The following is a 12,595-nucleotide window of genomic DNA, read 5'->3' as shown; positions in this document are numbered from 1 at the left end:
ATCCTTATATAGCCGACTCACTTGATAATTTGGGTACCGCCTGGAGTCACCTCGGTTCTCACAGAAAGGCAATCAACTATAATGAACAGTCACTACAAATAAGACGGAGTATCTATGGTGAGGACACAGCACATCCTGACATAGCCGTCTCACTTAACAACTTGGGTAAAGCCTGGAGTGACCTTGGTGATAACAGAAAGGCGATCAGCTATCATGAACAGTCACTACAGATGAAGCGGCGTATCTATGGTGAAGACACAGCACATCCTGACATAGCTGACTCACTTAACAATTTGGGTACTGCCTGGAGGAAACTTGATGGTCACAGAAAGGCGATCAGCTATTATGAACTTTCACTACAGATGATGCGAATAATCTATGGTGATAACACTGCACATCCTGACATATCCATGTCACTTAACAACTTGGGTAACGCTTGGAGGAACCTTGGTGATCACAGAAAGGCGATCAGCTATTATAAACTTTCACTAAAGATGAGGCGGATTATCTATGGTGAGAATACTGCACATCCTGACATAGCCGACTCACTTAACAGCTTGGGTGAAGCCTGGAGTAACCTTGGTGATCACAGAAAGGCGGTCAGCTATCATGAACAGTCACTACAGATGAAGCGACGTATCTATGGTGATGACACAGCACATCCTGACATAGCCATGTCACTGAACAATTTGGGTTTCACCTGGAGCGACCTTGGTGATCACAGAAAGGCAATCAGCTATTATGAACAGGCACTGCAAATGAGACGAAACATCTATGGTGACACCGCGCATCGTTATCTAGCCTCCTCACTTAACAATTTGGGTGTCGCCTGGAGTCAACTTGGTGATCGCAGAAAGGAAATCAGCTATTATGAACAGTCCCTAAAGATGATGCGGAGTATCTATGGTGAGAACACTGCACATCCTGACATAGCCATGTCACTTACCAACTTGGGTAACGCCTGGAGGAACCTTGGTGATCACAGGAAGGCGATCATCTATTATGAACAGTCACTACAGATCAGACAGAGTATCTATGGTAAGGACACGCCACATCCTGCCGTCGCCACCTCACTTAAAAACTTGGGTAACGCCAGGAGTAACCTTGGTGATCACGGGAAGGCGATCAGCTATTATGAACAGGCACTACAAATGGAGCGAAGTATCTTTGGTGACGACACTGAACATCCTGACATAGCCGACTCACTTAACAACTTGGGTGTCGCCTGGGAGGACCTTGGTGATCACAGAAAGGCGATCAGCTATTTTGCACAGTCACGACAGATGATGCAGAGTATCTATGGTGAGGGCACTGTACATCCGGACATAGCCATGTCACTTAACAACCTGGGTAACGCTTGGAGGAAGCTTGGTGATCACAAAAAAGCGATCAGCCATTATGTACAGTCACTACAGATAATGCGAATGATCTATGGTGAGGACACTGCACATCCTGACATAGCCAAGTCACTTAACAACTTAGGTAACGCCTGGAGTAACATTGGTGATCGCAGAAAGGCGATCAGCTATTATGAACAGTCACTACAGATGATGCGAATAATCTATGGTGAGCTCGAGAAAACTGCACATCCTGACATAGCCAAGTCACTTAACAACTTGGGTAACGCTTGGAGGAACCTTGGTGATCACAGAAAGGCGATCAGCTATTATAAACTTTCACTAAAGATGAGGCGGAGTATCTATGGTGAGAATACTGCACATCCTGACATAGCCGACTCACTTAACAACTTGGGTGACGCCTGGAGAGACCTTGGTGATCATAGAAAGGCGATCAGTTATTGTGAACAATCACTACAGATGAGGCGGAGTATCTATGGTAAGGACACTGCACATCCTGACGTCGCTGCGTCACTTCGCAACTTGAGTGCCTCTTGGCGTGACCTTGGTGACCACAGAAAGGCCACCAGCTACCATGATGAAGCGACACAGATGGAAAATATCCTTGGCGGCGGTAAGAGCAGTTAAACATACTACATTGTTACATCTATAAATGGTATGTACATTTTGTCCTTGATTGACTTCACAAATTGCTATAATAAACCCAGGTCCTGGAACCTAGCTGTAGACAGAGAAAGGGCATTTGCGACAAAGAGTAATTGCCGAAATGGACGGCAGATATCTTAAACCGATAGGTGAAAAATTTGGTCCGACGAATGACTGGCCTCTTTAAGAACGATAATTAGCCGAAGGAATAACAGAGTCTTTGCATCTGCATTGCTTTTGACCAAGATATGGATCGGACTATGATTAAAAAATTCTTTGTACCTTCATCGCGATCTGCTTGGCTAAGATTTGGCTTCTTTCTAGCCTTTTCTCCTGCGTAACTGAGTTTTCCATTGCGAAAAAGAGCACATAGAAATAAAGATAACTGTTCTTCAAACTGTTCTCAGAATTTTCGTCCATTCCCGCTGAACTGCGAGGGCCAGAGATGGCGACGTTGTACGCCGAAGCCTGTCGCCAGGGGTCGCTGCCAGTACACAGTACACGGGCTCAGGTGGTTGGTCAGTACAGGTCAGGGAAAACCTGCTTCATCAACAGGCTGATGGGAGAACCCATCAGGCTAGACGAACCAATCACAGATGGAATCCAGATCACACCAGATGTTCACACCAAGACGTGGAAGAAGTCACCAGGTGAGAAAAGGGTGTCAAGTTTTCAATGCTTTCGTAGGTGTTTGTGTGTGCTTGTGTATCTGTGAATACAGGGTTGCATGGATTGATTGAATTTGATTGGATACTTGGTTTGTGAGACGAGATCTCGAAATGATGATATTTAAGGCGATCTAGTGGCTTATTACGGTAGTGCAGCGGAACGTCTGGTGTTGATATCTCGTGTTCTGGACATGCAATGGTCATGGTTTTTTAGTGGGCACGGAATGCTGTTTTTTCTGCAGACTTCAAACGCAAATAACTCCAAAAGAGGTTGATGATGCCTCACGATTTGTCGAGACATGTACATAGCTTAAGTGATGCTTCATCTAATCAGATGGTATCACAATTCTTTGTAAATGACAGAAATTTCATACCTGACGCATTTGGAAGTTAAATAAATTGAAACGTTCAATATGAGTTGTACAAATAGTTACCTTATCTGCATAATTGATCAAAGACAACACTGCTTAAATAGCCCTCTTTGTCGAGACTGTGATACTTTGGACAATGCCTGTTGCTTGAGTGATATTCAACTAATCTGACTTTATGCAAATCATTATCAACAGAAATCGGGTCATATGGGGTCGTTGAACTTTAATTAAGATTGGTCTGGTTATTGTTTCAACCAAAGCAAGAAAATGAATGCACTAACTTTATTTGTTCTCTTTGCAGAGGAGATAGATGAGTTTGGCACTGGAATGGCAGGGCTGCTGCTCCAGTCACGACAGGAAACGAAAACTTCTGCAGGTGAAGAAGACTCTTCTGTATTTGATACGTATGTCAAAAGTGCAGTGTGTCAACCATTAATCATTTCAATTGTTTTCATTTCACATTGCATCAATTCTGAATTCTTGAGTTTTCGTAATCTTTTCTTTTGACAGAGGAAAGTGATGAAATGGCAGAAACTTCACCGTCGCAGAAGAAAGATACTACTGAGTCACGCGAAGTCACCAAACCACACGCACAAGGTATTTGCTGCATTTTACTTATGTTAAAATGTATCGATTGCAATATCTTATCATCTTATAATTAATACCTTAGACCTTAGATCCTCCAACAACTTTGTCGCATGAGTAGAGTGTCTATCGGAGTTCTTCCAAAGGCAGTGGGCTTGTTTGGCTCCGGCCATGTCATCCAATCATAGGCTTGCCTTCGCTAATGTACGGTTCGTCGTAGGGCCGGGTGCAGTCGTGTAAAGTCTGTTTTTTAGGGCAGGGCAGTTTCAGTGGGACAATAGTCAGTTCATAGAGCTGAAAAATCTTTGAAATAAGTTCACATTGCTGACATTACCTAAATACCACATACTGTAAATGCAGAAACTTTCGCGGTGGTTTTATGTTTAGTGGGGGTTTAATGTTCGAGGTTTCGCGGCGGCCGCTTCACCGCGAATTTAAAACCACCGCGAACATTTTAGAGAGAGACTCCCGTGCATGGTGCTACCGCGACATTACAACCACCTCGAAAAGTCCGCTACCGCGAAATTAAATCTCCGCGAACTTTACAGTAATGTGTTTATATATGTGTTTTCCATCAACCTATTTTGCAATGCAGAAGGGACGGAAGAGGTGCTACCTAAAACTCAAGACGAGACGGGATCTGTGACTCTTAGTACTGAGATTACAGAAGGTGATTTTCACTTTTCACTTGTCATGTTACTATTTCATATTAGTGTTTGTGGACTTGCAATTCAATAGCTGTGTTTTCATCCAGAATAAGTACCAAAACGTTCAAAATTCCAAAATCCGTATCGTCCCCTTGCAGAAGACAGTCGTGGGTCACTTGAAAAGACAGGGACCTCAAAGCCGGGACAACAGGCTGTGACTTCATCAGATAATATTCTCAAGCATCAAGGACAAACAAAAATGCTAGAAGAAGATATAAGAGACGTGTCAGTACGTCCCACGGTGATTCCCGGCAGTGTCGCGGAGACCGTGAAGAGAATGCAAGATGCTGGTTTTACCAAATTGAAAGAAGATCTTGGAACTGTCAAACATCCGCGTTTGTCGTTTTGGGATTTCGGCGGCCAGGCGACTTACTACGGAACCCACCACTGCTTCATCACCCCCCGGGGAGTCTACATCCTCGTCATGTCTCTGCTGCAGAAACTGTCGTACCCTGTACCAGATATGGACAACAAGGCATCTGTGGACAACCTGAGAACGGGAGGAGGTACGTCTTAATACGAACCTGGTTTAGAGCTAGAAAAGTACTACTTAAATAAGTCAACCTCGATCTGCAGATTCAACCTTCGTGACACAAGCGGCAATGTACTTTCAGAAACATTGTACCGCTTTAATCTGGTGATCATACCATATCTCAAGATCAAAAGGTCCGAAAAAAGAAGTCCCGCTACAAATGTCCATTATTTATTACGCAACTCCATAATTGCATCATTACTGTCTAATCATGTGCATATTGGCTACCTACAATCCACAAATCAAGCCAGTCCGCTGGTATAATATTAATCTCGAGTCATTCCGTTTTGACCTCTCATGCAGAAAAATCCTTGCAACAAATCTGCCAGGAGGCCCGTATCCCCTGTCACTTCTTTGTCAACCCAAAGATCCATCCACAATTCTTTGAGGACCGTACCATATTCAGCTAAAACACAACCCCCAGAATTCTGATACAGCACAATAACAATCAGCTTCGAGGTCTCATTACCAACAAGCCACAAGCCAACTATCATCACAAGCCACCGAGACATTCTTGAGTTATGCTGATCACAGATACGAAGAGGAATAGATACTAAATCACACAACAAACAAGGCAACCAGAATACCTTCTGCCTTTAGCGAATGTACAGAAAATGTAGCAAGACATGGTATGACAATTATTTTGAAAGAGCGTTTTCTTAACATGTTCGTACGTCTTTCTCCACAGACTACATGGACCACTGGCTCAATTCGGTTTGCTCTCACACTCAACACTTAGGCAAACCCGAGGGAAAGATGCAACCTCAAAACACAGGACGGCCTCCAGTCGTTGTCGTCCTCACAAACAAGGACAAGGTCTCACAGGTATGGTTATCATAGTGGTGAACGAATTCCTTCTTATAGTATCTATACCCAACAAAATACAGTACCTTGCCTTACTCATTGGGTCGGCATGGGAACAAAGGTACATGTTTTCTACGATTTGGAGTAGAACACCCGGTAATTTTGATATAAGTCTTCCTACTGTTTTGTATTCTATGCATTGTGTATTTCAATGGAAGGTACTTAATCTGATATATGTTGAACAAATACTGTTACAAATTAGTTTAGTGATTACACAAAACTCCATCGGTGTTCTACAGGAATACATTACAGAATACAAGGAGGACATAAGGAGCCATCTCGAGGGAAAGGCAGCCGGAATGCTGGTCATGCCAGAAATATTTGCAGTGGACAACACAACTGAGGACGCCGTAGTTGACGAGATTCGTAACTACTTACTACAGGTGGCAAGAGGTCTGCCGCACATGGGCGAGGAAATCCCCATCTCGTGGCTGCATCTCATGTCTAAACTGAGGAAAAAGCGAGAGGAGGGGAAGCGGTTCCTCAAGTTCCAGGAAATAGCAAAACTCGCCAAACATCCTGACATCAACATCACAGACAAGCACATCCTCGCATTGGTTCTCAGCTTCTTCCACGATCGTGGTGACATCATCTTTATTGACGAGCCCAGTCTCCGTGAAGACGTCACTCTGCAGCCCCAGGTGATGATTGACGTCTTCAAGACCATCATCACAGTTCCTCAGTACCAACAAGACAGACAGACGGATCCAGAAGTAAGGAAGATGTGGGAGAGGTTGGAAAACGATGGAATCCTCAGCGATAAGTTGCTGACAAGGATTTGGGAAAAGAAGGACCAACAACTGGATAAACCATTTTTGCTCCAGCACAAGTCCTTCCTGAAGGCGCTCATGGAGAAATTCTATCTAATTTGTAACGCCACCCCAGTAGGTGATGTCATGGAAGAATCCCATCAGGAAGAGATCTATTTCGTGCCAGCACTCCTCAGCTGTGAGAAGGACAACACCATGTTGTATCCCGGCAACATGCATATATGTCCACAGGCGCTCTACTTTGTGTTCAGTGAGAAGTTTCTACCAAGCGGTATGTTCTGTCGTCTACAAGCCTTGTGTGTGCGCAGGTTCGGACTACAAGAGTCCAGCGTGTTTGCCGGTTGTGGTCGCTTCCCTACGGACGATGAGGAGCAAGCATTTGTCATCACCAAGGTCAACCACTACTTGAAGGTGGAGCTTCTATCGTCTTCTAACATACTTACGGAAGGTCTGCGGGTTAGGAAGTTCCTCAGCAGCGCCTTGTTTGAGATCAAAGAGAAGTGGATCCCCTGTATCCAGTACGAGCTGTGCTGCTCTACACAAGAGGATGGAGGTGAACCTGCATTCAGGGTATTGCCAACGGGTGAAGGGGAACTGGGACAGCGTTGGGGGTATGTTTCTTCTTTGTCTTGTGCAACTAGAGCTTAAAAGAATTATCTGCTGGTCCATCCCATTGATTCCTGTTTTCTGATCTGCTAACCTGCTTCACCGACATGAAAAATACAATGTCGATGAAGGATGATTAACAGAAGAAGTTACAATTCGAAGTTGTTGATATTTTTCTTTAAAGGATATGAATAGTACAAAGGAAATACTCTATTTCATCTTGTCATTAAATTTACTTCATAAAAAGCACATTCAATTTTTTTTCATACTAGATTTCCATCCCTCTTCCGCACCGTTTGGATGTCCGAAGGGCCACACTCCGAACTTACAGGTAATCCTATGAGGAATATTGCATTCTTACGTACCCATTTGTTCTCAATTCACTTTCAGTCCTCAAGTAGGGTAAGAAATTACGGTAACAAATGACCATCCTGTAAGCCAGAAAAGAGGCCACATGCTGTGTATTTGATAACATTGATATGTCTACAAATGAATTGATATGAAACTTCTCTCGACTGGTAATATAACCAATGTTGTAAAATTACAGAAAACTCAGGAGGGGATGGTCCGGTGATCCTCCAGCCAAAAGGAGACCCTAACCTCATTGTTGGGATGCACACAATCGGCCCCGTGTTGGACACTATGGAGCAGGGAGGAGGACTGACTCTGGACCAGTGTGACCATATCAGGAGCCAGCTGACACCTGTTCAGCGGATACGAACGGTTCTGGAGATAAAGAGGAGAGGGGAAGTACAGGAGTACATGCTGGGAGCCGCGGTGGAAATGTGCCTCCCAGAGTTTAAGGATCTCTTCAGGAGAGAAGAACGAGGTATGACATTTCTAGTTTCTAGTCTTGGACCACAAAACTTAGGGAAACAATTGATTTTTTTCAAGTGAAGATGCTTTATAGGTTAGGTACGAGACAAAAGTACCTTTACATGCTTCAGTACAGAGTTTGTTGTCCTTTTTGGAAAGAAAAATGTTGAATTCAAAGAAAAAACCTATTATGTATTCGTAAATTCTTTGCAGGAAAAGAGCTCATGATCCTACACACAGATGACTACACTGCAGAGTTCGTCTCCCCTCTCCAGACAGCCATGAGTGAGTCAGGAGTGCCCCACCGTACGGAGATGATCACGTCTACTGACTCCATCACAGAGAAAACAGTGGAACTCCTGCTCAACACAAAGAACAGGATGGTTATCCTAGTCATCAGTCCCCAGGCACTACACCACAAGCACTGGTCAAACCTGGACTACGAGTTCCCAGTTCGGAACGAGAGGCTCCTGTTGCCCGTTCTACTGTACCCACAGGGTTCCAGAGACCAGATTGTCCGGGTGCTCCAGCGACGCGCCCCTGTGCTGGACAGCATGAACCGCGAGGAGATAGAGATGAAAGGAGGTCTCGTGTCAGAGAGGAAACTGAGGGATATTGTACAAAAGGTTTTGTCATATTTGCAATATCGCCATTATGGATTCATCATTTTACTTTGAAAGAATTTGTAAAAGAGAATTTTTAACATTCCTTTTTTTGTTCTTTTTACAGCTCGTGATAGACGACCAAGAAGGTGAGTGATGATAACGGCATTACCTGCCAATCTAGATAATTCACTGACTTAACATGTGTGCCCAAATTCTAAGGACATTGAAAAGTTAGTTATATTTGACTCTTAACTGCAGGTGATCTTAGTTGACCCAGGTCCAGGCAATCGTCATCGTTGAATGCTAATCCTCGATATTCCTGCAAATTCGACATTGCCAAAAAATCTTGAAAATATTTCTTAACCATATTTACTCTTTCAATTGCCTGTAGTACATATTAGCACCTACCTACCTACCTACCTACCTAGTCCCTTGACCTCCAGGTCGTTGGGGGGACAAGGTAGACGTTAGCACCACGGCTGGTAATACGCATGAAACCGTCAGACAGCCTACCTCTGTGGGATGCTTCGACTTTTTAACAGTTGATGTCAATTTTGTTCGACAGAGGCCCGGCTGTACCAGATCAGCAAAGCTCTCGGTGAGGAGTGGACCCGACTGGGACAGGAAATGGGGCTGGAAAAGTCTGTCTTGGACGAGATGAAAGGTGATGACGACACCCAGGCGGCAATGCAGATGCTGAAGGCGTGGCGAATCAAGACCCCCCACGGACCGCTCCACTACCTGCCACAGCTGGAGGAAGCACTGCAGAACATCGCCAGGCCGGATTTGGCTGCAGCTGTACAGGAGACATACAAGGTGAGATGATGTCCTCCCATCATTTCTCGCACTCCCCAAGCAGAGGTTGAGTCGCGTAGATATAGTAGTAGTCGTTAATTACACTGGCGCTCTTCTAAAGACTACCACTATATCTACGCGATTCAACCTCTAGCCTCTGCTTGGAGAGCAATTTTCTCTGCCTGCCTCTCATGTTGGCCTCTGAAGTGTTTTTTTTTTCACTCCTCAATTTTCTGACTACTTTCTGCGTTAATGGGGCTGTAACAGTACATTTACTTGTTTGACAGAAGAAGAGCCAAACATATATTTCATTAGTGTACCTATAATCTTAAGGGTCAACTAACGTATGGTCTCTACTATTTTTGTTTTGTCTTCCTATATTAAAAAAGGAAAGAAGGAAAGGAGAACACACCAGCCAAGAACAACAGCTATCGTGTAAAAACATAGAGTCTATTAAAGACATTGTTACATTGTATAATTGTTTCCATTTTATGCCAATGCCATACAGAAACCCATTATGTCAATTCGTTACATGTCCTTCTGAAAACAGACTCATCAATGTTTTCTTTGTACATCTCAGGAGTACCGGAATGGCTTGAAGTTGACAAAGCTTAGCCCAGACATGAACGAAGACAGAACCTGGTGAGTTACCTCGTTAGCATTTGACATTTAGTAGTATGTTTAGAACTCCTGGTTCATAAATGAGTCATTAAGTCACCTGTATGTACCTAACAAAGACAACGCAAACAATAATTGATGCAGACTATCTAAATACATATTATTGTTGTTTTCTCGGCCTGACATATAATCGGAACCAAGTATGATACCTGTGTTTCTCTCCTCAGGTCCCTCCGCCTGCCAGGTGAAGGGAAGTACCTGTGCAGACGGACCGACCTGGGCGTGGTGACGCCCTACTTGCTGCACGTGACCTACAGGAGTGCGAACTGGTCCGACAACTGGCAGCAGGTGGGGGAATGGATGCCGGTGGGTCCGCTCGTCTCCATCCAGTGTGAGGATGTGGAGGGGCCGGTGGACATCCTACTGCCGCACGTGCTGCATCTGGCTGATAATAAAGGTAAGGAGAACACATATGCATTACAGATGCACACCTTAAGCACTGAACTTGATAGGAATCTATTTGTTTTCCAAGCAGTTTTTTCAAGATATTTCAGGTCATATTATGAGAAAAGTTAGTTATTAGATACTCCTTCTCTGAAAGAGATGAAATTTACAAAAGATAGTGCTATGTGCCTCGATGATTAATTACACTCTTTTTTTTGCATTTCCAAAAATGTTCAAAACCATCACTGATTGTACTTTTTACTTCAGTTGTCACGAGAGAAGACCTACAAGTCGTGCACGTAGTTGGTGATTCAATCGAGCTGCTGCCGGTCACAGAACTCACCTCTTCCCACGCGGTGACCAGGTTCAAGAAAGGCAGTCTATTTGGTGTGGTGGGGAGGACCACAAAGGTGTTTAGCGTATCTAGGAACTGCCTACTGATGGCGTTCCGCTCTTTAGATGACTCTGACCTTTCTACATTGAAAGCCTACATCGTCTCCAACACTAAAGATATAAAAGAGGTGAGGATGTGTGAGATGTACTCATAGTACACATTGTAACTTCATTCCAAATTCGACGATTTGTGTGTCATTTTGAACACGTTGAAGTCAATTCATTTTTAACATACAACTCAACCTTAATTGTCTTCTCGTGCCTTCTTGTGTTCATTAACTGCTATAGACCATAACGGAGGACGCGAAAGTCGAGAAATTTGAGCCATGCGGTTACAAAACCTGCCATTTAAACCCTGGCGACTTCTACTACCTGGAGGGGAGTGTTACAAACGGGGGAAGCGAGATGGTGACTATTTCACCAAAGGTGTGTTGATCAACATAAATTGTAGTTGACATTGCTGCTGATTGATGCTTACCACTTCCTATATACTTGTACCTGCACATTTTATCATGGACAAAATGCTTTTGATAAACCGAAGTAATCATATTTAGGAAATATATTACGGAGGACAATGTATGCATATTCCGTATAGTGCCTTTGTTTATTCAGTATTGTATTTCTAATCTTCAGCGTCTTATGTTCGAAGACACACTTGAGACAAACAAATTCTACGAACCGTTCGAAGTAATGGTTACTGCCGATATCTGGATGGACAACACATCACTTCTGCATTTGGAACTACTGAAGGATACCAGCGATGAAGCGGAGGAGACTGAGCCGCTTTCACAACTGATACTTGGTAATTCATCCTCGGTCATTGATTTCGATGTTATGTATTCATTTCTTACTTGGGTTTTATAAAGATTACCAAGAGGAAAACGATTAACAAGAGGATAACGAAGAGCATGAACGAAGATTGAAGAGTATGAACTTACCACGTTTATAAGTAATCATTAAATTTATTCAGGGCGTTACAAGCGAAGTCGAATAGCTGAAGGAGTTGACAGTGGCCATTCAACACCAACAGAGCTGGAATCTGTGAGGAGACACCTGGAGTCAACAAAATTAACAGGTATTATCATATAGCCAGATGGAGTTGGCCAATCAGAGGCCCCCATTTCCCATGGGTTATCAGGCAGTAACCTCAAAAGTGGTCGGTTATTCTAATAACCGACCACTTTTTGGACCGCACCATTATACAGGGGACAGTCATGAATTTTTTTTGTACTGTTGTTTGTGTGTAAACCATGCATAACTGTCAAAAATATTATGATTGATTGGTTATGTTAATTAGGGCTCCACATGGGGAATATAGGGATACTTGAAAAGGAATTATGCTGATTCTACACATTTTCATTATGGCTTTCTAACGTGATTAAGCCGGTACCTTCCTAAATCACTTCATATATACGTACTTTGTCGTGCCCAAGTGAAAAGGCTCTGCATGGGGGGGTACCAGGACTCCACTTAATACATGTAGTTTGTATTGCAAATAAGCCACATGTTGATGCTGATATGCTATCTCACAAACAGATGATTAGTTAAAATTATTAGTTAAATGATGATGATGAAATAGTTTAATGTTTGTATTATATATAGACACTATTGTACAATATATATATTGCAAATGTATTTTTATGTAATGTATTAAAGTTTTTATTTGTTATAAAGGAATTTGTGTGAAATAACTGTCAGTTGGATAGGCTATATGATAATAACGTTAATGCCCCGCCTTATCCTCGGTGTATATGGTGAGATAATCCCTGGTCAGGTGCGATAACCACCGAATAAACCACCGAGATCGCTACGCTCACT

General features: G+C 43.3%; 1 protein-coding gene across 1 annotated transcript in view; it reads left to right on the top strand.

Moving 5' to 3' along the window:
• The first annotated feature begins 1,898 nt into the window (after nucleotides 1-1,898).
• LOC118405086 overlaps nucleotides 1,899-12,595 on the top strand; it is a 13,529-nt gene continuing 2,832 nt past the window's right edge. Inside the window, exons 1-19 of the mRNA XM_035804486.1 lie at nucleotides 1,899-1,971; nucleotides 2,411-2,653; nucleotides 3,344-3,418; nucleotides 3,553-3,639; nucleotides 4,223-4,297; nucleotides 4,433-4,840; nucleotides 5,555-5,691; nucleotides 5,970-7,111; nucleotides 7,379-7,437; nucleotides 7,654-7,935; nucleotides 8,136-8,548; nucleotides 8,652-8,673; nucleotides 9,093-9,343; nucleotides 9,903-9,964; nucleotides 10,168-10,397; nucleotides 10,652-10,905; nucleotides 11,066-11,203; nucleotides 11,411-11,579; nucleotides 11,748-11,852. Of these exons, the coding sequence (XP_035660379.1) occupies nucleotides 1,950-1,971; nucleotides 2,411-2,653; nucleotides 3,344-3,418; nucleotides 3,553-3,639; nucleotides 4,223-4,297; nucleotides 4,433-4,840; nucleotides 5,555-5,691; nucleotides 5,970-7,111; nucleotides 7,379-7,437; nucleotides 7,654-7,935; nucleotides 8,136-8,548; nucleotides 8,652-8,673; nucleotides 9,093-9,343; nucleotides 9,903-9,964; nucleotides 10,168-10,397; nucleotides 10,652-10,905; nucleotides 11,066-11,203; nucleotides 11,411-11,579; nucleotides 11,748-11,852 (4,174 nt within the window). The 5' untranslated portion in view covers nucleotides 1,899-1,949. The remainder of the gene's footprint in view (nucleotides 1,972-2,410; nucleotides 2,654-3,343; nucleotides 3,419-3,552; nucleotides 3,640-4,222; nucleotides 4,298-4,432; nucleotides 4,841-5,554; nucleotides 5,692-5,969; nucleotides 7,112-7,378; nucleotides 7,438-7,653; nucleotides 7,936-8,135; nucleotides 8,549-8,651; nucleotides 8,674-9,092; nucleotides 9,344-9,902; nucleotides 9,965-10,167; nucleotides 10,398-10,651; nucleotides 10,906-11,065; nucleotides 11,204-11,410; nucleotides 11,580-11,747; nucleotides 11,853-12,595) is intronic.

This window comes from Branchiostoma floridae, chromosome 17, assembly GCF_000003815.2.
Source record: "Branchiostoma floridae strain S238N-H82 chromosome 17, Bfl_VNyyK, whole genome shotgun sequence".
Classification (NCBI taxonomy): Eukaryota; Metazoa; Chordata; class Leptocardii; order Amphioxiformes; family Branchiostomatidae; genus Branchiostoma; species Branchiostoma floridae.
This window is presented reverse-complemented; position numbering and strand designations above follow the sequence as displayed.